The sequence below is a fragment of the Quercus lobata genome, chromosome 1 (genome assembly GCF_001633185.2).
Source record: "Quercus lobata isolate SW786 chromosome 1, ValleyOak3.0 Primary Assembly, whole genome shotgun sequence".
Taxonomy (NCBI): Eukaryota; Viridiplantae; Streptophyta; class Magnoliopsida; order Fagales; family Fagaceae; genus Quercus; species Quercus lobata.
In genome coordinates, this window is record NC_044904.1 from 42,045,907 (window position 1) to 42,073,852 (window position 27,946).

At 33.8% G+C, this 27,946-nt stretch overlaps 1 protein-coding gene across 1 annotated transcript; it reads left to right on the forward strand.

Annotated features, from left to right (window-relative positions):
* Positions 1-2,497: 2,497 nt before the first annotated feature.
* On the forward strand, positions 2,498-27,946 carry LOC115954172 (probable disease resistance protein At4g27220). The gene is made up of 6 exons (XM_031072079.1): positions 2,498-2,562; positions 14,925-17,682; positions 18,575-19,318; positions 24,022-24,576; positions 24,824-25,204; positions 27,709-27,946. The coding sequence occupies exons 2-6, from the start codon at positions 14,944-14,946 to the stop codon at positions 27,808-27,810; spliced, it is 4,521 nt and encodes a 1,506-aa protein (XP_030927939.1). The 5' UTR covers positions 2,498-2,562; positions 14,925-14,943; the 3' UTR covers positions 27,811-27,946.

The window sequence follows — 27,946 nt, forward strand, 5'->3', positions numbered from 1 at the left end:
TATTTTATCACAAATCTGAGCTTTCAAATTGATTAAAATATAGAAAATATCAAATAAAATAGCAATATATTTGAACCAAGCATCAACATTTTATTATATAAGATTAAAAAAAAAAAAACATCGTTTTAAAAAACTAATCAGATGTATTTGAATCAAACTATTTCTTAGTTTTTTTTTTTTGGTTAAAATATTTATTAGTTTCAACTGGTCAGCCGTATTTAATTAATTAATTTTATGGGTTTTGCCTTGGTTTTGATATCCTCGTTTTTCACTTCCAAAGTGGTAGGGGCCATATTGTGATTGATTATTGTCTTCTTGTACATGTTTGGATTCAAATTAATTTGACGTTTGCGTTTTGTAATCTACGATTTTTTTTTTTTTTTACAGCCCGCAATTGTTGACAAGTCAACTGTAAACAGTACATCCATGCACTGTTCATGGGTCTCACAAATTACACTTTTCAGCAACTTTTTTTTATAAAAAATAAGTCCTATAGCGCTACAGTGTTTTCAGATTCAGTTTTCAGTTTCAGTAATGAGCTGTATCCAAATGGACCCCTTGTGTCGGTTATATCCGTTTGGATTGAGCTTATTTTTGCTGAAACTGAAAACTGAAACTGAAAACATTGTAGCAAAATAATTTTTAAATGTGTAAATAATGCTGTGGGACCCATTTTTAATGAAAAAGTTACTGAAAAGTGTAATTTGTAGGATCCGTAAACAGTACATAGGTATACTGTTTACAGTTGACAAGTCAACTATTGTGGGCTGAACAAATAAAAAAAAAAAAAAAAATGCAAAACAGAAACGCAAACGCTAGAATCAGTGCAATCCAAACGGGTAAAATTTCCTATGTGCTGTTGTCTGATAATGTTACTTTCTTTTTTAATTATTTCACGTTTTTCCAAAGTGATAGGGCCCACGTTTTGATTGAATTGCTCATACTCAGTCAATCAGCAATAGTAAGTTGGATCTTGTGAATGTGAATCTATAGTCTAGACTAAAGAAGAGGGAGAGACAGAAAATAGAGTTCTTACGAAACGTGTATTTGTGGTGTTGGTAATATTACCTGAAGCTTAGGCATTCTCTGGCGCCTTGTCCTAGTCGAAGGTGATAAGGTTGTACTGCCTTGCGTGTTTTTTATTTTTATTTTTTTTATCCTTGTTCTTTTTTAATAGTGGATTAATAGGATTGTGATTGTTTACTTTCTATTGTTTTATTTGACAAAAAAAAAAAAAAAAAATCTATATTGATACTCTTTGAATGAATGGTGTAATTATAAGTTCTGGACCAAATCCTAATAGAATTTTAATTTTGTTGAGTGATTGTTAGCGTTAATTTTATTTCTCCTGTTTTTCTGTATGAGGATACACACAGTCAGATCTGCTTCAATTCAGATCATAATCTGTTTATCGTTTTGAGCGTGACTGTCCATTTTCATTCGCATGTGGAGATCAGCACTGCATTAAATCCTTTGAACTGTGTGAGTAATCTTTGTTTTGCAGATTAAGCGGAGGGTCAGAAATACAAATTCAACATCATTTTATTCAAACTTTTGCTGCAGTTTGTGTGTTGTGTCTTCCTCTCATTTTTTTTTCTTTACTTAAAAAAAAAACCAAAAAAAAAGTCAGGTCAGATACTTAGATCATAGTTTTTTTTTTTCCTTTTCTTTTCTTTTTCTGATTAAAAGATAGATATTTACTTTCATCTTATTATATTAAAAATAAAAAGTTTTATCTTAATTTTCGTTGCAAGTTGTCGTTCCCTCAATTTGATTTTACATTAAAAAAAAAAAAAGTCAGATACGTCCAACCTTTCGTCTTCTTTATAACAGAGAAAAAAAAATCACATAAAAAAAAATCATCTTAGTCTTCATTGCGAGTTCCTCAATTTGGTTTTACATTAAAAAAAAAAAAAAGCCATATACTTAGTACTTCCAACTTTTCATCTTAGTTTTTGTTGTGAGTTATCATTTTGCTCAATTTGGTCTTACGTTACTACATTTCTAAATACAGAGAAAAAAAGATACTTCCTACTCTTTACCATATAGTTTTTGTTGTACTTTTTGAAATTTCATTCTCCGCTTGGTTTTACCAAAAAATAATTTTTTTTTATTTAAAAAAGGACAAAAAAAAGTGTGTTAGGCGGTTCCAACATTTCAACTTAAAGTCTGATTCCCATTAGCGGGCAGAAAAACAACTGGCAACGTTGTGGCGCGTAGGAGTCTAGTTGCTCTATTCTTTATTTTTAACTGAGTTGTGGATGAGGGGAAAAGTTCGAGCCTTGGTATAATAGCTAGTGTCTTTCACCAAGGGTAATGTGAAGACCTTACACCAAAGTCGAGCCTTGTTGATGCTATTGCATTTCAATTTGGCTATTTATTTCATTTGCTTTAAAAAGCAAGAAAACAGAGAGAAAAGATCTAGATATTATTTGCCCTTCACGTTTATTCATTTACCAAATTGACTGTCCTTGCTCAATTGCTCAGCATTCTGAAAAGAGGTATACGCAGCGGAAAGCAGTCAGTTCTTGCTTCATTGATAATTTGGTATCCTGAACAAAGGTACGTAGCTTCTATATTTCCTTCTTCTTCTTCTTTTTTGTTGTTGTTGTTGTTGTTGTTGTTGTTGTTGTTTGATTTAATTCTTATGTACTTTGCTTGTAGCATTGTAATTGTTAAAGTTGTAATTGTTAAAAGCTGAAAGACTTTGTATTGAATTGTATAAAATAAAGTACAAGGTTTATCTTTTATATTAATAAACAATGTGTTAATCACTTACACAAGTAATATAAGTGCAGTAGAAAAAACCTAGAATAATGGCGATAGAGTTGGGTGTGATAGAGGAATTGGGCTAAGGTACAGATAGAGATAGCTTAGTAGAAGGAAGGAGTGCTGGCCTGGTGATGTGATAGGTAGATTAACCCACCGTTGATAAGTGTCTAAGGTGGATGAAGTAGATTTTGTGGCTTCAAATGGAAAGGTGGACTCGTAAAAACCACATGTCGTGAAGTGTAAATTTTGGATCCAAACAATGGTATCCATTGGAATGGGTACTAGAGCCCAAGAATACGCTTGGAATTAATTTGGGGCTTAGCTTATCGTGCTTAGAGCACTAGCATTAAGTATGCTAAATGTTAAATTTATAGCATTTAGTACATCAAACACCAAAAACCATTCTTCATCAAGTGTACCAAAAGCCAAAAATATTTGGCATGAGCTACAGTACTCTTCTATCAATAGAAGGGTACATAAGAAAATGCAAAAATTTTTGAATATTTTTTTATTCAACTTTCTCTCTCATAATAATAAGGTATTCATTCATTTGTCCCTCACCCATTCATTCTCTCTACTCTTCTTCTCTTTTGCCTCTTCTCTCACCCACTCTCTAATCTTTCGGTTTGTCTCTTCTTCTCTTCTCTGTCTCTCTCAATTGAAAGCTTGGGTATTGCTCTCTCTCTCTCTCTCTCTCTCTCTCTCTCATTTATCTTGGGCTGTGGTCACGATGAATGTGAAGTTTGGGTTGATTTTGGGTTTTGCTTGATCTGTTGTTTGGTCTGTGTGAATCGTGGTGGTTGGGTTGATTAATATTGGTTGTTGGTTGAGTTTGGCTTGGGTCAATCAAAAACAGGTTTGATATTTTTTTTTTTCCTTTTCTTTCTTTATATTTTTATTTTTATTTAATTCTTGCAATAAGTGGTGTTGGGTTACAAATTTGGTGGTTGTAGTGATGGTGATTTTTTTTTTCTTACTGGGATTGGAGCGTGAGAGAGAGGAAGTGAGATAGGGAGGAAGAGAGAGACAGAGAAACAAAGCTTCAGATTTGAGAGCTCAGACTTAGAGAGAGAAAATAAATGAATGAGTATTTTTGTTGGGTAATTTATATTATTTTAATAGGTTGGTTATAATATTTTAATATGATGAATGTTAAAATAGAAGATGTGATGTAGGGTGTATTGTAAAGTAGTGTGTTAAAATAGATAAAGTAACTTTTTTGTGTTTCAAAATAAAATATTTATAGAATAACTGATGCTAGTGCTCTTAAGTGGCCCAAAATAAGGATAGTAGGTACATCCGAAGGTGCAAGGGTGGTAGTAGTTTGGGTATGTATTAAACAGAATCTTGTAAGGAGATTTGAAGTTTAAAGTTGGTGTGTGTAACCCATTTAAAAGGGAAAAAGTTCAAGCTCCTTAGAGCATCCATATCAGTGGATCTAAATTTTTAGCTTTTTAGCTACACAAAAAGTCACTTTATCTATTTTACCTCCTCACACCCTACAGCAGTGGAGTTATTTTACCTTTTAATACAATAAAATAATATAAACACTACAATAAAATAATATTTCATTCAACCACCCACACACCACCACAACCACCATTAAACCCATAAAAATCGCTGCACAACCACAACCCCACTGTGCCCATCAAAACCATTGAAGAAGAAAAAAACAAAAACTCAGAAAAATCAACACAGCCAAACCAGTGAAGAAGAACAAAACAAAAACCCAAAAAAATCAACATAGCCAAACCGAAACCCATGCTTGATACTCTGTCCGATTCGGTACTGGCCGACGAGACCTGCGTCGATCATCGATCAATGATCATAAACAGTGATGATGAGTGCAAAGCGAAATGGAATGCTCCGATTCGAGGTGAGTTGGGAATGTGGGACCCGATCGGAGCTAAAAACGAGAGAGAGAGAGAGAGAGAGAGAGAGAGAGAGAGAGAGAGAGAGAGAGAGAGAGAGAGAGAGAGAGAAAACGAAAGAGAAGTGGGTTTGAGGCTATTGGTGACGTGGGTCTGAGGCAGATGGCAGCGTGGATCTGAGGCTGATCGGTGACTTGGGACGGCTGGTGGGTCGGTGACGTTAAGCTTCGGTTGCAGCGACGTTGAGGATGAGTCGGGCCGGCGGCGGTGAATGAGGGAGCTTGAGAGAGTGACGTTGAGAGAGTTCTGAGAGATGATGAGAGCTTCAGCACTCTAGAGAGAGAGAGAGAGAGAGAGAGAGAGAGAGAGAGAGAGAGAGAGAGAGAGAACCATTTTTATTATTTTAATTGGCCAGGGAGTAAAAAATTGTTTTTTTTTTAGCTCTCAGCTACAATGCACATCTATCTATAGATGTGCACTGTAGTAACGGAGCTAAAAAAAATAAGTATAGCTCCACTGCTGCATGCTTCTTTTTGGTGTTTTGGTGGAGCTAAAATAGCTATATAGCTATTTAGCTCCACTGTTGCAAATGCTCTTATTACTGCCGGGTACTAAAGATTTTTATCTGGTGTTAAATGGGTGTCTACAACTAGCTTCACTCTTAAGTTGTCCAGTAGGTCTAGGGGTTTATTCTACTTTTTACCCTTCCTAACTTTGAGAAATTGTCTATATTTCATGGCAACAAATACCATGTTCTCATCATTTAAAGAATTAAGGAACACTCTTTTGCAAACCTTCTAGTAGGCATAGTAATCTCCTCAAGGTAAGGGGAAACACTAAGAAATTGAGATTTATTCATGCCAATAGGGGCTAGGGATCAAACTTAGGAAACTAAACCCTTATTACAAAGTATACCTTTGCTCAAATACAACTTAAAAACTTGTTGAGACCATTACATTTTTACAATAGAATTTATAGATTTATTCATCAAATCACATTGATTTTAAAGTAATGGAAAAAATGCCAATACACCTCTTGAACCAAAACACCCTCTCAACTTTCATTTTAGCCAATTTCCTCCTTGAATTTCCAATAACTGCCAAATAGAGATAGCTGTTAGTCTGCTGTTTAAACTCAAGTTGGTCAATCACGTGCATGTCATGTGTAAATAAAAAGCTCCAATTACATTTGCAAAAGAGAGAAAAAGAGAAGCCAATGATGTTTGTTTCGATTATCATATCAATCCACTACTAACCCAATTCAATTCCTGATTATCCCTACTCTCACAAATACAATTCTACAGATTGATTACCAAACTCCCTCTCTCAACTTAATTATAAGTAATTTTTTTGAAAGGATAAAAAAATCTTGAGTTTTGATGCTTTGTAGCGTGTAAGAAAAACTGATCTCGCCGTTCGTGGCTTCTATGTTTCGCTACCTCTCTCTATCGCTTTAGATGCTGTTTGTTTTGCTGAGAAAATGAAAGAAAAAGGGAGGGAAAAAAACAAAAAGTCTAGATCAGCAATGGGTTAACAAGCAGTGATTGTCAAATGAACTGAGCAGTTGGCGACACAAAGCCTAGATTGGCGGTGAGAGCTCGAATTTCGATGATACCGCAGCTCGGTTGAAAGATCCTCCTCTAGTGAATGCCTGGACTAGTGAACCTAATTTCTCTTTCTCTCTCTTTGGCTCAATAAATTGCAATTGGGTAAATTTATTACACGTGACATACACGTGATTGACTAACGTGAGTTTAAATGGCAAACTATAGCTACCTCTATTTGGAAGCTGTGTGAAGTTTAAGGAGAAAATTTGCTAAAATAAAAGTTGAGGGGAGTGTCTTGGCCACTTACCCATTGTTCAAGAGGTGTATTGGTATTTTTCCCTAAAGTTATCAATACAAATAAACAAACCAACCATAGTAGTCAAGTACCATTTCTAAAAGCAACGTATTGAAAGAGAACAACCCAAGACACAAGATCTGGTATTGAATTGGACAACCAAATAAGAATATCTTCAATGGAAAACACACGTCAAAGGACCCAATTCCTTAGAAAACATCACTACAGGAAAAGTATTTACAATAATACTTAAAAAATCTTTGTACAGCTAGACTCTCTGCTATAATATCTACAAATTTCATGCTTGCATTCTTATTGCAATAACCCCAAGACCTCTGGATTCTCTCTAATTGAATGTTTTCCATGAACTCTCCATCCACATGAATATGAACATTTGGCATTCCAGGGAACCTTCTTGAAAATTTTTATGTAGTGAACCTCATTTGAAAGTGTTAGTTAATCACTCCCATACATACATACATACATACATACATGCATATATATATTGTGGGGTCTTTTTTTTTTATAGTATCTAATCCTAAGTAGAAACAAGGATCCTGGGCCTTATACTTCTTGTTTGGTGGACTGGGTTTGGTTCACTGCAGCTGTGTTGGGTTAATTACGAACCAAGTTGTGCACAAAACATGGATCCTACAACACATACACATTCATACATATAAAATATAAACATATTGTACAGTAAATGGCTGGGGAACAGTAAAGGAATAAAAATAAAAAGGTAAATAAGGATCCTCAGAAAAATAAATGATATTTCGTTATTTTTTAATTTCGGTAAACTGGGCCCTTCTTCCACTGGGATATGTCACAAGGTCCAAATAAGCTCAAAAGTCACAGACTTAGATAGCTCTTTGTAGGCTTCTAAGACTTGTAAGGTTTGAATCCCTTTGAATCCAAGTGTATCCTCTAGTGTTTGTCTCAGGATCCCTCACAGTGTTTTCCCTCTTTTCTCACTTTTTGAATTTTAAAGAAGTTTTTCAAAGGATCCTTTTGCTTTGATTCCTTATTGTTGAATGGTTTTTACTAATGGCTTCATCCCCTTTTATAGTACCTTCTTAGGGTTTTTGGTGTACCATTGATTCCCTGCGTTTGTTACCCTGAGTACCAAAACCAATGTTGTGTCAGCAACATTAGTGGCTGGTCTCTTCCTTATTCTCTCACTATTTTCTCCTTTTGAGGTTTCCCCCCAAAAAGCCCACAGCTGACTTTCTTTTTTTGGGAGATCCTAAGGGCTGACTTTCAATCCTCTCTTCCCAAAGCTTCTAGATGCTCCTTTTCAAACCCACCTTTTTGGCTGCTTTACCTTTTTGTCGTTTTCTCTAAATGGGTAGATTCTTCCTTGTCAAGTTGAAAAATCCCCAGCCACCTTCCTTCATGGTTCACCTTCCTGCGTTACTCGAGGTACCAGACTTCTTTTCTTGAAGTCTAATTCCTAAGCCATCTGCCTTTTTTTTGAGTCATAGGCGACTGATGGGACATGCCTGTTTTTGTTCTTTGTGACCATGAATATGTTCCCATGAGCTGTCCAAATCCTAGCTGATCCCTTCCTGCATTTCCCGAGGATCCCATGGCTCTAGCAGTCCCAAGTTATCTTGGTTAAGTCTTTTTTTGGGCTCCCTAGGAAACTCTCCTTACAAAGGCTAGGTTGAGCTTTCTTTTTTCTTTTTCTTTCTTTTTAAAGCCCCAAAGCTTGCCTATACATGATTTTGGGCTTCCTCTTACTCATTTTAAGTGGTTCTTAGTTGGCGGATTGGGCCTTGCCTGTTTTTGAGGGCCACTTTAGTTTTAGATTTGTACTTGTGATATTTTGGACCTTAATTTATATATATATATATATATATATATTTATTGGTAGATAATCATAGAAATATTATTAATGAAAATAGTAAGGAAAAATATAAGTTGTTGATGATGATGAACAACACATAAAAGGATAAAACAAGTAACAAAAAAGAAGGAAATTAGGAAAATAATCTAAGAGAAAACATAAACTCAAAGAGAGGAACAATCAGTAAAACCCCAACAATGAGACCACTCAAAAAGACTGCACTGGCATAAAACCTTTGACCCTTCCAACGTCTTCTCAGTGTGTGTGTGTGTCTATATATATATATATATATATATATATGTAAAACTCAAGTTTTATACTCTTCAATCCCAACATACCATATCATCCTATTAAATATTAAAGAATAGGCATAACCACACCCAATCAATTCTAATACCAATTTGAAAATCCAATTCAACTATTAGTTTATTGAAATTTTTTTTTTTTTTTTTTTGATAAGTAACATAAAAATTTTATTAAAAAGTTTATTGAGATATTATTATGTCTAGTAAGATGTATTGAATTTTAGTAAAAAGCTAATGTGACAATCTCTTATTGGATGGTATCAAACATGATTTTACACTCCATCCTTACCGAATTCCGACTCATACATACATACATACACACATACACACACATATATATATATATATATATATATATATATATATATAGGGTCTGGTTAATGTACTGTTAGGAATGAATCCACAATTGGAGACTTGAACAAGGTTAAGAAATCACAAAATATTAATTAAGAACACTCAAGAAAAACCCTTCTTTATTCCTAAAACAAGTCCTTGTTACAAGCATAAATTTCACTCTCAGTTTTGCTCTTTGTTTCTCTCTTTAGATTGCCTATCCCCATTCCTCCACGTCTTACTTTCTTTTATACTCCCCTCTGCCTTCCTCCTTAAAAACCTATCTCACCATAGAGCTAGTGAGATACTTGTCCCATCAGACACCTTCCCCTTTCTTTTCATGATGAATATGGATTCTTGGGGCTTAAAGCATTATTCAGGTCAGTCATTCAGCAATAAATGTGACTGCATTAAGCAAATGGGTCGAATTAATGCGGAGGTGACTATTACTTTAATTTTGTGGTCAAAGTGTGGTCACAAAGTACATTAATTTTGTGGGTAATCAATGGGGAACTATCTCATTAGAAGAACTTTGAAATCCCAGACGAAAGGGATGGAAGTTTCTTGAGAAAGCAATTGTCTCCTCCATATTAAATGCAATTCTCCAACTAGCCATGCCGCATTTATGGCTAAATGACACTCTTGAATGGTGTATCGTCAACCTATTACACAGTTATCCTAGCCTCAAGGAAAGAAAATGGGGACAGGACAAGTATCCTACCAGTAGGGGCATCTACCCTACAGGTGGATGGCTAAGGTAGTTACAATTTCCCTATAAATAGGAAAAGACCCTTCATGTGCAAGGGATCTGAAAAAGATTAAGTCTAGAGAGAAGATTGTAAGAGCCTTATAATAGTTTCATGTGTATTTGCATTCTTCACTTGTATATTTCCTTCTTGGATCGCCTTGGGGAAAGTTTATAAGAAAGAAGTAGTGTTATCTTCCAATTTTGCCTGGTGGTTATATCTTTTATTTGAGTTTTTACTTTATTATCCAAGAATTAGCTTTTCAGCCCATCTCTATAATTTAGTTGTTAAAGTTAAAGCCCAACCCAAACGGTTACTCAATTTTTGCCCTATACAATTGGCACTATCTGTGGGAAATTGCTATTCTAGACTAAAGAGCACATTTGAAAAGTAACCAATGGCAAACTGAGATATAGCTTGGAATTCAGACCATAGTAAGGGAGAAGGTTACATAGGCTCAGGGCCTAGGGAGTGATGGGTGAATATAGAACCTAGGAGAGAAGTGTGATCTCCCACCTAATCACATAGAAGTAGTAAAGGATCCTTAATATCCTCTAAGTAGAGAGGGAGAGAACAACAAGTGTCTTCACGAGCTAGCACCAAGGATGATGAATTGGAGGAAGTTAAGGTGTAGGTCCAAACCCTGCAAAGCCAAGTTCGAAGAGGGGCTAATATGAGGGACTAGAGGAGACGTCCTTCAACTAGCTCAAGTTCTAAGAGAGAGGCAAATTGGAGGGGGAGGAGATCAAGGAGTCCTTTTGGAAATCGTAGAGAGGATTTTTCAAACTCTGTTAGTGGAGGCACATGAGACGAAAGAAGAGAGCAAGCCCCTCCACCTAACTTAATGGCTGATGCAATGAGCCAAGCTCTTTACCAAATATCTCACTCACCTTTCTTTCAGCAGATTGAGCATTCGAACCTACCTCACTACTTTGTCCAACTTGTCTTTGTTATATACAATGGGAAGACAAACCCAATAGAGCACGTCAGTCATTTCAACCAGAGCATAACCATCTATTCGAGAAATATGGCTCTTATGTGTAAAGTCTTCCCATCTAGCCTTGGACTGATGGTAATGAGATGGTTCAATGGGTTGGATAAAGGTTACATCCGGTAGTACGAGGAACGCATGACAACATTTGGAGATAGATTTGTGACATGCAATAGAGTACCGAAGCCCATTGACTCATTGTTAACCATGACGATGGGAGATGGGGAAACACTAAGGCAATAATCAGACCGTTATTAGGAGTTATATAATGAGATCAGAGGAAATCATGAAAATGTGGCTGCTAGAACGTTCAAGGTGGGCCTTTCTATGGGCTTCGAGTTAAGAAAGTCCCTTACCAAGAACCTTATAGGGGATATGCAGAAGTTGAGGAGTTCAAGAGGTTGGAGGATGATCAAGTTCAAAGTAAGGGAAAAGCAAAAGAAATTATCCACGATAGGAAGGACACCAAAGTAGATTGATATATGCCTCCTTGGTCTAGGAGAGATTTCTTCAACTTGCCACCAAGGAAGATAGTTGAAATAGTGAATACGGTGTTTAAGGAACCAATTTACTTTATAGTAGATATGATTAAGGATGATCCCTATTTGCGGTGGCTAAACAAGATGAGAAGTAACCCCACCCAAAGGAACCAGAGCTTCTACTACCAATACCACTGAGATCAGGGGCACACGACCAAGGAGTGTCAAACTCTCTAAAACTTTTTGGATCAACTAGTGCATCTGAAATAGTTCCTAGATCAAAGAAATGCCCTGTAGAATCGGCCCAACACCTTAACCAACCTTGGGAGTTATAGAAGTCATCCGTGTCACCCATTTTAGAGGTGAGGCAAGTACAAGGGCACCTCGAGTGATGGCATTTGCTCCTCAATCTGAGGAGGGGCAAATATCAAGGCTAGAGAAAAAGGCTGAGACTGGAAGAGAAGCATGTGCTAGGATTTTCGAAGCAGGATAAAGAGGGAACTATTTAGCCCCATGATAATGCCCTAATTCTTACCCTCCAAATAGGGGGATTTGAAGTAAAACAAGTGATGGTGGATATAGGAAATTGGACAAAAATAATGTACCTAGATTTGTATTGAGGTCTCAAGTTAACCCCAAGCAACCTTATGAGGTATGATTCGCCAGGTGGACCTGGAGTCAGTACCAGACCAAAAGAGACCAAACAACCATTTTTTTCATTCATCAAAATATCAACTATCTCCTCAAGGAGTACAATAGGTTGCTTATAAAGGATTGCTAAACCCTAGTTTTAGTTGACTAGAAAACCCTAATTGCCTTATTACAAAAATAACCTTACTTTCGAATTAAAATACTAATAACCTAATAAACCATTAGGACCTAAAATATAAAAATACAATTGACTTGTAAATATAAATAATACTAAATAATAATTTTCTTACGTCTCCCGCATCATTAACTCTATACACACACACACACACACACACACACACACACACACACATATATATATATATAAAATAAAGAAAATTTCATGAAATCAATTTTATATAACTCAAAAAAAATATTTTATTTTATTTAGTAATTTGTAATTATCCTTTAAATTATAGTAATAACAATTGATCTTTTTGCAAACACGTTAAATGAAGTATTTTTTTTTTTTTTTTGCTAAAAAAATTAAATTACATGTCTAAGTATATTAATAGTTTTGAAAAATATAAAATGTATACGAATTAATTAATTTTAGATAAATGCATACAATCCTAGAAACATGCATGAGAAGTAGTCTAAATGCATTTAGAATGCAATGCATTTATTGTGCTTGTATGGCCTCAAATAAGGATAGCAAGTACATCCGAAGTTGCGAGGGTGGTAATAGTTTGTGCGTGTATTAAAGAGAACCTTGTAAGGAGATTTGGAGTTCAAAACAGGTGTGAGTATGTAACCCATTTATCAAATACAAAAGTTATGAAAAAGGTGTCGATGCTTCACAGCTATACTACTTTGCTGTTGAGTGTGAGAACATGAGATTCAAGCAATAATGCCATAATCATCTAAGATAGATTTAAATAAACTTCTTGTTAATTATAATGCCCCAACACTTTGAAAGTACTTTTTTTTTTTGAGAATGACTTTGAAAGTACTTGATCTTGGTAGATAACGATTTTCTATCATCTTCTTAAATGAAGAAAGCATACAACACTATTACTTTTGAGTTTTGAGTTTCATAGAATAAAGACATACAAGGCGACCGAAATCATCTATGAAAACAAAATAATATAAGAAATGTTACGTCTACAATATTTCTTATAAGAAATGTTATGCCCAGAATCCATGCGCCACCATGCAAGGCCTAAAGGCTATGACATCGACCCACATGTAGCTCATCTATCAGCTGTATGCAGCACACCGTCCTCTTTAGCACCCTTCGATTTGTAGAACCCTAGAATCTGGCCTCCAACATAAGCCAAAAGTGCCACCATGCCCCACTTGGAAATTTTGCCCTTTATACATGTGCGGTTGCCGTTCAACCACTTAACTCAGGGACTACATAGCATCTGCTAACATTGTTTGATGACATCATCATGCCACATCATCTAAGCCATGTCATTTGCCATTTGTCGAATCAATGCCATGTAATCATCATGTCAATAGTGTTGCCACATCAACACCTTGTCAATGCCACATCATCTAACTAAGCTTACCCAAACCGACACGACCTAGATCACCCGGATCTGACCTGTGACTTCACCACTTTGGCTCAACCTATTGATTGACCATTGACTTTGACTTTGACTTGTGACCAAAAGTCAAATTTTTTCCAAAATAGGCCTAACTTGCTCAGTTTTTCATGTAGATTCTGATTTTGGACTCTGTTTTTGTACTTAAAACTCTGAAATCGCTCAATTGATCTTTTCATCTTTATGGTTTCTTTAGGGAATCTTATCATGCTTATCCAACCTCAAACTTCCATCTTGAGTTTGAGTGGGGATATTAGAGATATAATAGACATTAGCCAATATAATAGGCCCAAGCACGTCCTACTTTGTGTGGAAGACAAGTGTCCTACTTATACTAGAAGTTTAGGGTTTAGCCTCCTATATATACCCATGTTATGTTCATTGTAATACATGATTTATACCACACTCTCTTATAGTAGAGAAACTTGTACTTTATCATTCTAAACTATAACTACGATTACACTTTACACCTTAAACTTTTTGAATGCACATTTTACACCCTAAGTTATGATCATTGTTACACTCTACAATTTGACATCAAGTTTACTGTTAACTTAGATAGAAAAATATAACATCACGTGAAAAGACCAAATTGCTCGTCTTCTTAATCCCTTAAAAACAAAAGAGAAATTACACTTTACCATTCTAAACTATACTTCTGTTTACACTTAGCATCCTAAACTTTGAATTTCCATCTAAGTTAATAGCAAATTTAATGTTGATGTACAAAGTGTAACAAGGGTCAGAGTTTAGGATGTAAAACGTTCATTCAAAAAGTTTATAGTGTAAAGTGTAATATGAATTATAATTTATTGTGATAAAATGTAATTTCTCTCAATAAAGATGCAACCCTTGAGAGTTTCCTTCGTAGGCGTATGCTATTAGGTTGAACCACATAACTTCATGTTCTCTATTTTATACTTCCGTTTCCGTATCTATTTTAGCATACTCAACATGATATATCAACATTAATATCTAACACATTTTAAGTGGGTACTGGGTTACTTGAAAATTATATGGTAATTTACTAAATTATGGATTTTGTAAATATATTTTTATTTGAAAATTTTAGTTTGATGTTTGTTAACATTATTACATTAATGGTGTTGAAATTGGACATTACTTGATTATCCATTGTTTATTCTTATATCTTTCACGTGCGTATCTATAACTTTTGTTTTTTAATTTGATAGAATGTTCGTATATTTGTTTTACTCAGCAATATATACGATTTTCATACAAATCAGAAATAAATTCACAAAAAGATGCTCATTTTGACAAAACTGAGTTTGTCCTTTTTTCTTTTTCTTTTTCAGGTTTTAAATAGCATCTCGGTCCACCATCCCCCTGAAGACAGTAGAACATCGTCCGTCTATCCATTAATATCCAAAGAAAGGTTTTTTTTTTTTTTTTTTGGGTTCCTTTAATTTGATTTAACTGTTGTTTTTGTCACTATTTTCTTATTGGGTTTTTCTTTCGTATATACTATGTATCTCCTAGACAGCAGCCAGTTGCAAGAATGAATTTTCTAGAGCTAATCGGCGAGAAAATTCTCGATTGCGTGCTTGCAGCACTGGGACGTAACTTGGATTATCTGATTCACTACAAAAGTAATGTTGATAATCTCATACCCCAAGTTATATATCTACTGGATGCCAAGGATAGTATACAAAATGAAGTTGCGGCTGCTAGAAGAAATTTAATGGAAATTCATCCTCATGTTCAGACATGGCTTACCCGTTCTGATGGGATCATAGCAGAGGCAGAGGAATTCATTAGAAATAACGGGCAGGCAAAGATGACGTGCTGCAATGGGTGGTGTCCTAACTTGAAGTCCCGTTATCAAGTGAGCAAGAGAGCAATTGAGATAGGATTGAAAGTCAAGGAAATCAAGGACGAGGGAAAGTTCGATAGAGTCGGCTATCGTAAGTCTCCACAAGCGGTAGGGACTGCTACATCGAATACAGGGTATGAGGCCTTTGAATCAAGAATGCAAACATTAACTGGAGTTCTTGAAGCGCTCAAAGATCCTAAGATCACTAGGATTGGGGTTTACGGGATGGGAGGTGTGGGCAAAACCATGCTAGCCAAAGAAGTTGTAAAACAAGCTCAGAAAGACCAGTTGTTTGACAAGTACCTTTTTTTAGTTGTATCCAAAGATCCAGTCTTGAAAAATATTCAAAGGGAAATGGCGGAGCGATTAGGTCTAAAACTTGAGGTGGAGAGTGAATCTGTAAGAGGAGATCAACTACGTGAGCGATTGAAACAAGAGAAGAAGACCCTTATAATTATAGATGACATTTGGGAGGCCCTGAACTTGGAATATCTTGGGATTTCCTTTGGAGATGATCAGAAGGGGTGCAAATTATTGTTGACGTCAAGATTTTATAATGTTCTATGCAATGATATGGATACCCAAAAGCAGATCCCAGTTGAAGTTTTATTGAAAAATGAAGCGAGAAACTTGTTTGAGAAAATAGTTGGTGATTTAGCCAAAAGGCCTGAAATCCAACCTAATATGCTTAAAATTGTCGAAGAATGTTCTGGATTACCAATTGCCATTAAAACAGTTGCAAATACCTTGAAAAATGAGAAAGATATAAAAGTTTGGGAGGATGCAGTCAACATGTTCAAAATGTCTGAGCCAATAAAGATCGCTGGAATGGATGAAAAGGTGTACAAGAGTATAAAGTGGAGTTGCGAGTTTTTGAAAAGTAATGAAGCAAAGTCATTATGGTTGCTTTGTAGTCTACATAGAGAGGATTACAACATAAAAGTAGAAGACTTGATAAAATATGGTGTGGGTTTGAGCTTGTTTGGTAACCTTGACAAAATAGAGGTTGCGAGAGGTAGGGTGCACACATTGGTTAAAAGACTCAAAGATTCTAGCTTGTTGTTGGAAGGTGATTACAATGGTACAGTCAAAATGCATGATGTAATTCGTGATGTAGCAATTAATATTGCAGCTGAAGAAAAGCAGATGTTTATGATAAGAAATACTACTGACTTGCAAGAACGTTTAAATTGTGAAGATTCACGTGCAATTTCATTGCCTTACATTGATGATTGTGACCTTCCTAAAAGGTTTGAATGTCCGAATCTTCATTTATTTTTTATGTTCGATCAAAAAGAGACTTTGGGAATTCCAATCTCATTTTTTGAAGGGTTGAAAGAGCTCAGAGTTTTAAGCTTATCTCAAACATGGTTTGAGATACTTCCTTCATCACATTTGTCACTTGAAAAACTCCGAACATTAACTTTAAAAGGTACAGTGAAGGATGTAACAATAATTGGAGAACTGAAGAATTTGAAAATTCTTAGCCTTTCATTGAAAATTTTTGAACAATTACCAAAAGAAATAGGGCATTTAACTCACCTTCAATTGCTAGATTTGGAAGAATGTTCCGATCTTAAAGTCATTCCACCCAATGTGTTATCTAATATGAAGATTTTACAAGAATTATACCTACCGAGAACTGTTGAATGGGAGGTTGAAGAACAAAGCACAGAAAGAAGTAATGCTATGGTCTCAGAATTGGACAATTTGTATCACCTGATCATGTTACACGTACATATTCAGAATTCCAAGATTTTACCAAAAGCCATGGTTTTTGAAAGGTTGGTAAGCTATAGAATAGCCATAGGCAGTTACTTCTACGGAGGAGAAATGTTAGATGCTTCAAGAATTTTAAAGCTCAATATAAGCCTTCAATCTGACGATGGGTATAAAGTATTATTGAGGAAATGTGAAGCTCTCTTTTTGCGTGAAATGAAGGGTGTCAAAAATATTCTTTACGAATTAGATTCGGAAGGTTTTCAAAGTTTGAAGCATCTCACAGTCCAAGGCAATGACGAGATTCAGTATATTATCAAGTCTATGGGGGTTCTCGGTTCTGTCTTTCCAATCTTGGAGTCAATTAATCTAAGCAATATGATCAATTTGAAACGGATATGCAACACTCGACTTCCAGCGGAGTCTTTTCGTAACTTGCGAGTGGTAAAAGTGAGTAAATGTTGTAATTTGGAATTTGTCTTCTCCTCATCTATGTTTGGATGCTTTTCACACCTCCAAGAAATGGAGATAGATGATTGTAAGAAAATGAGCGAAATAATTGCAATAGAAAGAAAAGAAGAAATAGAGGTTAATAGTGACGACAACATTATGTTCGCACAACTTCATTCTCTCACTATGAGCAAATTACTAAAGTTGAAGGGCTTCTTTTCTGATGATGAATATCTAGTGCTTTTCAACAGAAAGGTATGTTTAAGATTTGATTATAAATTTTACTCCTTGAATGATGATAAGTTTCCCACAACTTATAACTAAAAACCCACAAAAAGAGTAGGTCTTGTATTTATTGTGGATATCATGACAATACTCCATTTTGAAAACTGCACCAAATGATCAGAAGAACAATTTTTGCTTTTTTTTTTTTTTTGCCAGTATTAAAGCTTATTTTCTTTTGTCACATATATTCGTTTATTTTGATTAGTTTTCCGACCCAAATTTTAACACTTTGAAATTCCTTATTGTTTGTTTAGTTCAAACTCCAAACCTTTCATGATATATTTCTTTCACCGACTTTTTAGAATGCCCATAAGATGTTTGACAGAACCACGTTTGATTAGACGTTAATATGAACATGAATTACTTGATTTTTATATTGCACCAAACTTTGGTTCAACTAAAGTAATCTGATACCTTATCATAGATTAGGGTGTAATGAGTTTGCCTAGTGGAGTGGCACCTTACCATTTACTGTCTTTTAAATGGGACTGTTCTACACAATATCTGTTATAGAAGTGTACAAAGTAATTTGGATACATTTTTAATTCCTGTATTTTTGGAAGTTTCGCAATATACTATGATTGAATTTAAGTAAAATTCGTTAGAGAGAGAGAGAGAGAGAGAGAGAATCCACTTAGGAAATTCAATTGAATTCATCTCCAATTCTTTAGTACGGACATGATAATTGATTAAAATGTTGAAGAATTGAGAATCTGCATTGTCAGATAATACCTCTGTATTGAAGAAAGGGATTATTACTCTTCTTCCTTCATCTTTCTCAAATTAGTCTCCTCTTTGTTATTAAGAATATAATTTAATTAATTTTTCGTTTATTGACTCATTGTGTACCTGTGAATTGTAGGTTGTCTTTCCAAACTTGGAGGAATTGGAAATAGAGGGGATGGATAGCATGAAGATGATTTGGCCTGACCAACTCATTTTAGATTCCTTTTGCAAACTGGAAAATTTGACTGTTTCAAAGTTCACCAATCTTACAAATATTCTTCCACCCAATATGCCGAGAACACTCCAGAATCTAAAACGTTTGAAGATAGATAGTTGTGGCTCCATAGAAGAGGTATTTGAGATCCAACGGACAAACAATGTTGAAGAAACACATGATATAGCAGCCACTGAACTTAGATCCTTAGAATTAGTAAATCTAGGAAAATTGAAGCACGTGTGGAGTATGGATCCTCAAGGAATAATCACCTTTGGGAAATTAAATACTGTCTATATTTATGGTTGTTCCAGTCTAAAAAGTGTTTTTCCAACATCTGTGGCGAAGGCTCTTATGCAACTTGAGATGCTAAAGATAGATGATTGTGCAACGGTGGAGCAAATCATAGCAAAAGAAGAAGGAATAGAGACAACCACTTTGTTTGTATTCCCACGGTTATTCTCTCTAAATCTTGGAAGTTTGCCTGAGCTCAAAAGTTTTTATCCAGGAAAGCATACTTCAGAGTGGCCGTTGTTGAACCGGTTGACCATTTATGAATGCGACAAACTGAAAATATTTGGTTCCAATAAGGAAAGCGTCGAAGAAACAAATGGGCTGGACCATGATGTTAGTGTAATTCAACAATGCTTCTTTTCCAGCGAAAAGGTAACAACTTCCCTTGCATGTCTTTACATTTTGTTAATACAGAAAAAATATATATTCATTGGATTATATGTCGGTGTAGTAGGCTGAGGGACAGTCCCTAGTAGTTGCATTCTAGCTGCACATTCTAATTGTTTAAGAATTCTCTCTCAAATAAATTCATTATATGTGAATTGCAATCAAAATAGAAAATTATGGAGGTCTTGAAAATTGAAATGCCCTTCAATGAATAAAATAAGGATTCTCAAATTAACCCAAAAAAAAAAAAAAAAACTAATTTGGATTTTTTTATTTTTTTATTTTTTGACATAGAGGATCTGTTAATTTTACTTGGCAGTTTATAATTCCGTAATTAATATGAGTTGGTTAGCTCATGCTTACTCACGAAAGAGTTTTATCTCAACAAGGTATTTTGTGGAATATTTCAGTTATTTATAACTCTTATGCATAATAGCTTAAACATTTATATTTTGACACGAGTTCACTTTTTTTTTTCATTATATTCTGACATCCAAAATTATTTGCCTACTATTTCTATTAAGTTAAAAATTAGAATGGTTAACTTTCCCATGTTTTTCTTCATGCCTAAATGTCAACATGAACAAAATTAGAATGATAATAAGTAGGAAAGGGTCTTGCAAATTTGTTGCAATTCAATTGTCACCTGTTAATGTCTCTAATTTAGAGACACTAAGGTTTCAAATCATCTCACTCTTTTTTTGTTATTAGGGCAAATTATAACTTATCTACCCATAGTTTGGCTGAAATTTAAGTTGTCTACTTGTGGTTTGAAATTTGACACTTTATCCACTTAAGGTTAGCTCTATTAGAGTTTTGTAACCCACCTATTACTCTTCACTTAGAGAACAATTTTAACATCAAAACATAACATAAAACTGATCAAAAAGCAGGGGTATTTGATGTGAAACTTAATTTGTACAGTTAAAAAGATGGAAAGTAGATGTAAGTGTTTCAATTGCTTGAGTACATGCACTTACTGAAGGTCAAAAACTCAATTTAGAAAACTTATGTGGCTCAGCATGAACGAGTCATATTGCAGCTTATGACTCTAGCCTATACCCTCTCATTCTTGGATAGATCAGTCACTAAAATCTAAACTTATATGAACCCACTTATTCAAGATTGACATTCTTGTTCATCTCTAAGCCAACGTCGGTCACAAATATTAGGCACAAATTAACATAAAACCAAATTAGAATGATCAATTAAAAAGTCCCTACGTAAGTAAAGACATTAAGCATCAAGTATAGAAAAACTTATACACGAATCTGTTGCATTTATAATATTATCAAATGCAATGTCCATTTGGAAACAGCATATTTAATCGAAACTAAAAACTTTTTGCTAAAAGTACTATAGATAAAGGTAAAAGTTAGCTGAATAGTGCAATGAGACCCATGAATAGTGGCAAAAATAAGCTGAAAGTGAAAATAAGTTAAAAAATTAAACTCATCCCAAACGCACACGAAATGTGAATAACCAACATTAATTTTCAGTGTATATTCCACAGAGGCTTATAGAAACTGGCTCAAATGTCATCTTGGGAAACTCATAATCCATAGATTTAGAACAAAAGAAACCATTTAAAAATGTTTTGACCATGAGTTCCTTGGATAAGATAGAGAGGAGATAGGTAGTTATCTTCAAACCCTAACTTTTTTATCTGTTTTATGTTATATTTGATGTTAAAAGTTTTTTTTTTTTTTTTTTTTTTTTTAACGGAAAAGCCATAGGTGGGTTACAGAACTCTAGTAGTGCCAACCTCAGATGGATAAAATGCCAAATTTCAAATCACATATAGGTAATTTAAATTTCGGTCAAACCACAAGTGGGTAAGTTGTAATTTACCCTTATCATTGAGAATTTTGGTAAGTAGATATCAATTAATGCTCCTTCGTTAAAGTTCAAAGCCTTTTTTTTTTTTTTCCTCTTTCATGTAATTAATTAGTGTTAACCAAAAGTTTAATTTCTCAGCCCCCAAAAAAAGAAAAAAAGAAAAAACCGAAAGTATAATAATTAGGATTGGTTTTTAGTTGAACAGTTAAATATTGAATGCACAAAATGGTTAATTGGATATGTAGTTATGAGTTTGTTAAAAGACTCTTCAAAGACAGTTAGATATTAGCTCTAATAAGAATTTTCTCTTTTTGATTATTTTCTAATTCCTTCTTCCATTTAAAATTTCTAGTTCTTTATGAACATTCTTTCTAATTTTTTATTTTGTTGGGAAGGGAAAGGGTGAGGCAGGTTTGAACCTGAAACATGGGAATTGAAATATAAATGAAAGGGGGAAGGTGTCATTCAGGCTAAAAGCCAGTGAACAATAATTGGTCATCAGATTCCTTTCAAATATTTTTACTTTTTTATATCAGTATATGTTGTTTAACATCTCACTAATTTCTTTAAATTTGCCTCTCTTAAATTGGAAGAATTTTGTCCTAGGTGGCCTCTAATTTGCTATTCTAGACACCATTGAAGCAAAATTTTGCATTCCACCACCATAATGGAAAAATTATGTAGTATCCTTTAAGCCCATGTGCGATGGATAGACTCATGCAACAATGACATGACATAATGTGTTTATTTAAGCATAATTTCATTTCTTTATAAAATGAACAAAAGGAAATGGTTAACATTTTAGAGAAAATGGTGGTTCAATTGGTCATTATTTATAAATTTTTGTAATAAGTTTTTGTTAAATTTTTTGGGTTGATGATTTGTGCACTATGCACATATGGTTTTAAGGGCTAATATGTGGTTCTTTGGACAAATTTGTAATGTTGTTTGGGCTAATTTATGGAGATGTTTGCACTAATCTATAGGTGGGGGGGGGGGATTTTGGGGGAAAGAGGGTCAAGTTTTATTCCCTAAGTCCAATTCAAATTAGTCCCTAATATATACATCAAAAAAGAAAAAGAAAAAGAAAAAAAACCACCCCCTTGGCCCTAGTCCCTATCTAGTGGAAGAAAGATAAAAAGATTGATATTCACTAAGTATTCCTTTGGGAATAGCTTATTTAGCTGAAACTGAAAATTATTTGTTGAAAATACTGTAGATAAAGGTAAAAGTTAGCTGAATAATACAGTGAGATCCATGAATCATAGGAAAAATAAGTTGAAATTGCAAATAAGCTAAAATTTTTAGATTTTCCCAAACGTACACTAAATAAGATATGTCATTGGCTGAATGGAAAGAAATATGTTTAGTTATGAAAAATGTTAAATTAGTAACCAATTTAACAACAAAAGGTTTATAAACTAATGTGGTAATGAAGTTGTTTGCACTAATCTATAGGGGGTGGGGATTTTGGGGGGAAGAGGGTCAAGTTTTATTCCCTAAGTCCAATTCAAATTAGTCCCTAATATATACATCAAAAAAGAAAAAGAAAAAAAACCACCCCCTTGGCCCTAGTCTCTATCTAGTGGAAGAAAGATAAAATATTGATATTCACTAAGTATCCCTTTGGGAATAGTTTATTTAGCTGAAATTGAAAACTATTTGTTGAAAATACTGTATATAAAGGTAAAAGTTAGCTGAATAGTACAGTGAGATCCATGAATAATAGGAAAAATAAGTTGAAATTGCAAATAAGCTAAAATTTTTAGATTTTCCCAAACGCACACTAAATAAGATATGTCATTGGCTGAATGGAAAGAAATATGTTTAGTTATGAAAAATGTTAAAGTAGTAACCAATTTAACAACAAAAGGTTTATAAACTAATGTGGTAATGAAAGTGATTAATATAAAAAATATTATATATATACATACATATATATATATATAAAATAAACAAATTAATTGATTATATTTTAGCTGTGTCAAAAAACTAACACATTAGTTATTTTATAATAAAAAAACATTAGTTATTTTGTAAAATTTGTAATATCCTAGTATTTTGCCATTAGTTAATTTTAAATCATGAGCTCTCATGAATTTAAATTTGTAGAAATAACAAATTTTAACAAAAAATGTAATTGTATTGGCAAATTCATGTTAAGGTCTTTACTTCAAAAATACAATTGATTTAATTGCTTAAGTCAAATAGGATATGAGTGGTTTGTTTTCCCCATTTCTTCATGGTTAGTTCTGAATAACATCATGATTGAACCAATGTGCATTGGTTAGGTATTCAAATATTTTTCTTTTTTTTTTCTTGGTTATTATTTTTGATATGCTAGATCGTATTTGTCTTGTCCTAATTTAAATTAAACAAAACTTGGATCAATTAGTTTAGTATGTAATTTAATATTTTATTGCTTATCTCTAGCTTTAATATTGAAAATATCTAATTGGACATCAATTTGCATCACATTTTAAACCATGAGTTGCTACCTCCTAGGGGGACCCAGTTCATTCATGTTAATGGAAGCTCTGAAGTATTAAATAATTTTCCTTGAATCAGTCCTTTTATCTATGTTGCTTGGGCTATTTCATTCTTTTTAATTTTTTAATTAATGTGCTGATACTTTTTTTGTGCTTGAGTGAGCTTGTTAGGAACCATATCCCTTGAATTTATTCATTTTAAATTAGTGCATGCCATGGATTAAATGTCTAGATGATTTAGATACATCTAGTCCTTGTTCAAATTTGTTGCAATATAATATAATATAATCCCAAACTTGTTTTAGAGGATGTTAAACTCATTATGTCCTTAATTTGTTCATTACTTTGGCATTTTCCCAGGATAAATTCCCGAACTTGGAAATATTGTCATTGGATGAGGGCGATGCCATGAATGAGACATGTGGCGGACCGTCAGCAGAATTCTATTGCAACCTAAAAGAGCTGTGGTTGTACGGAAACGGTGAAATTCCAAATGTAGAGGCTCCAATTGCAAGAGCAGGAGTATCAGATATTCGCAGATTAAAGAATATTGTGCCATTCTCATCCACATCTTTCCACTACTTAAGGGAATTGAGAGTAAGGAGATCTAATGTATTGATTAGTTTATTAACTCCCTCAACAGCCAGAACTCTCGTGCAACTCCAATGGATTGACATTATGGATTGCAAAAGAATGACAGAAATAGTTGCAAATGAGGGAAGTGAAGCAGAAGCAGGAGATGAGATCGCTTTCAATAATTTGACACTCTTGCAGTTAGATAACTTGCCGAGTCTCACAGCCTTCCATTTGGGGAATCGCACAATCAAATTCCCATCATTGGATGAAGTAGCTGTGTGGAATTGTCCTAAATTGATTAGTTTATTAACTCTCTCAACAGCCAGAACTCTCGTGCAACTCAAAATGATTAGAATTTATGAATGCAAAACAATGACAGAAATAGTTGCAAACGAGGGAAGTGAAGCAGAAGCAAGAGATGAGATCGCTTTCAATAATTTGACACATTTGTACTTAGATTCTTTGCCGAGTCTCACAGCCTTCCATTTGGGGAATCGCACCATCAAATTCCCATCATTGGATAAAGTAATGGTGAAGAACTGTCCTAAATTGATTAGTTTATTAACTCCCTCAGCGAGCCGTGCAACTCCGAAAGATTGAAATTGAGAATTGCGAAAGAATGACAGAAATAGTTGCAAATCAGGGAAGTGAAGCAGAAGCAGGAGATGAGATCACTTTCAATAATTTGACATCTTTGCGATTAAAAAACTTGCCGAGTCTCACAGCCTTCCATTTGGGGAATCGCATCATCAAATTCCCATCATTGGATGAAGTAATGGTGGAGAACTGTCCTAAATTGAAGATTTTCTGTAGTGGAGTCTTAAGCACGCCAAAGCTAACATGGGTTTGGATGGAAGGAAATCTAAGAGTTAAAAAGGAGGGGGATGGAGATGGAGATCTTAACACTACAATAAAAGAGTATTGGGAGGCTAAATTGGAGACTTGCGACCAAAAGTTTGCTGAAAAGGTGAGTTACCAAGGGGCCGTTTGGATTGAGTTTTTTGATAACTCAATTCTCTGTTTTCATAACTCATAACTCAAAAATGGTGAGACCCATAGTAAAAAGGTTGTTTGGCCAAACGATAACTCTGTTTCCATAACTCTGTTTCCATCACTCAATTCTCTGATTTTTGAGTTATGAGTTATGGAAACTGAAAACAACAAAAGGCTGTTTTCAGTTTCCATAACTCATAACTCAATGGCATTTCCGTAAATAAACACACATGAGGGACCCACAGCCGCAACTTTTGACCACCTTTTGACTTTTTTTTTTTTTTTTTTTTTTTTTTTTTTTTTTTTTTTCTGGATTGGCGTTGGCTGTTTGTTTTTTTTTTTTTTTTTTTTCTTTTCCTGGGTTGGCCGTTTCAGTTTTTTTTTTTTTTTTTTTTTTTTTTTTTTTTTTTTTTTTTTTTTTTTTTTTTTTTTCTGGGTTGGCGTTGTTCTTTTTTTTTTTCCTTTTTCTTTGCCTTTTCCTGGGTTGGCTTCTGGGTTGGCGTTGTTTCTTTTTTTTTTTTTTTTTTTTCTGGGTTGGCGTTGTCTTTTTTTTTTTTTTTTTTTCCTTTTTCTTTTTCTTTTTCTTTTCCTGGGTTGGCTTTCGGTTTGGTTTTTTTTTTTTTTTTTTTTTTTTTTTTTTTTTTATATTAGCTTCGGTGAGTTGGGTGCTAAAAAAAAAAAAAAAAAAATTACTGTACTGGCTGACAGGTGTGGGGTCCATGAATAGTGTGAAAAAATTGAGTGATGAAAATAAAAATGATGTTGCCAAATGAGTGTAAAAAAATGAGTGATGAGTGATGAGTGATGAGTGATGAGTTATGAGTGATGAGTGATGAGTGATGGAAATTGAGTGACGGAAATTGAGTGACGAAAATTCCTTACCCAAACAGGCCCCAAGTCATTGAGGTTATTAAAAAATAAAAATAAAAAATTAGTTTTTTTTTTTTCCCACTGCCATGTGTCATCATGATGATATCTCAACTAGCTGAATTCAAAATATATAAGGGGGTGTTTGGTACATGTTTTCAAACAACAATTTTCAATTTTTAAATAACATTACACGTATTTTCATCTACTTTTTTCACCCACACGTATTTTTACACATGTTTTCAAATAACAATTTTCAATTTTTAAGTGCATGTACCAAACATCCCCTAAAGTTATTAACTATTAGTATTTAGGTTGCCTTTAATTAAAAAGGTCATGCTAATGAGTGCTTTAAGGGCATTGATTAATAATTCATTTTAGGAAAATTTTGACATCATTGTTATGGAAAATGAAAAAAAAAAAAACTGTTAAAATATTAATTTTTTTCTCTAAAAACTTTTTTAAATGGATTATTAACCAATACCCTAAGGACATTCGTTAGCATTTCTCTAAATAAAAAGCATTAAAATTTTCTATTCAAGCAGACGTCATTCAATTGCACCCACATTAAAACATAAACGTGGGCCTTCATTCATGCATATTGCCTTCTTCAAATTACTTAACACACACACCAAAAAAAAAAAAAATTGGGCCTTTAGAGAGCCTTTTAATTTATAAGCATCTTAGTAACAATATTATACATAATTTCAACCCCTGAATTGGCAAATATATATATATATATATATATAATATATATATATATATATATATTATAATTTTGTTTTTAATTTTTTTTGACCCTCTAAAATAAAATTTTGAACACCACGACCTTAAATATTTTTTAAGTCCAACTAAAATAAATTTGAATATGATCATGTTATCAATATCTTGGCCCTTAAAAAATAAAATAATAAAACTCAATAACAAACCAATTTGAGCTAAAATTTGGAAAAATAAAATAAAAATTAATAAGCTCAACAATGAAAGTAGAAATTTTGTTAATTAAAAAACCTTAGAAAAAAGCCCTTTTAGATCTTAGCAAATTTGAAATAAATCAATCAAATGAGAGATTAATGGATGAATGATTGGTTGGCTATGTACATTAGAAGAGATGTAACTTGTAGGATTAATAATAAAAATATTATACAATGGTTTCAAAATATGAAACCTCATAAAAGGCAATTGTAAAACCCTTTTTTTTTTTTTTTGGCAATGTGATATATTCAAGTTCACTTTTGTTTTAGATTTTGTATCATTTATGTTTCTTATTAACTCCTAGAAAATAAATATGGAGCCACAACTGCTTCCAAATTATGTAATTAAAAAAAGAAAAAGATAAACTCCCATATTGGTGTTGTAATTATTGTTGTTATTTGAAATGTAGTATCTTACAATGGTGCGGAATGTGAGAAATCTAATTTGAATAGAGCTAACATTGGTTTTTGTGATTGTTGGATCTTGTCGCTTTTGGTTTTAGTTGATCTCCATATTTGGTGGATGAGATTGGAACATTGTTCATAATATGTTAACATCGTGCTATTTCATATCATGTTGTTTTTGGATTACTTTATATCTTTTTTATTTATTTATTTTGAAATACTTTTATTGTAGATTGATGCTAGTGACGGTGAGGAGAGTGAACATGACGCTAATGATGACTTGGAGAGAGAAACTACTAGTGAAGTAGGGGACACACAATGTGATGGAGAATGATGACGAGGGAGAAACTCAAAAGATGATGGATCTTCCCTTTTATTGATTGTTTTATTTCTGAGTGTTGTCTTTATGTGATTTATTTATTTTTGAAACCTATGTGATTGTTACAATATATTATTTATTTTCGAAACGT

Bases quoted from the DNA above. Each gene is read 5' to 3' on its own strand.
- LOC115954172 (XM_031072079.1), top strand. From the start codon at position 14,944: ATGAATTTTCTAGAGCTAATCGGCGAGAAAATTCTCGATTGCGTGCTT. The intron at 17,683-18,574 runs GTATGTTTAAGA...TGTGAATTGTAG, and splicing joins TAGTGCTTTTCAACAGAAAG to GTTGTCTTTCCAAACTTGGA. The intron at 19,319-24,021 runs GTAACAACTTCC...GCATTTTCCCAG, and splicing joins GCTTCTTTTCCAGCGAAAAG to GATAAATTCCCGAACTTGGA.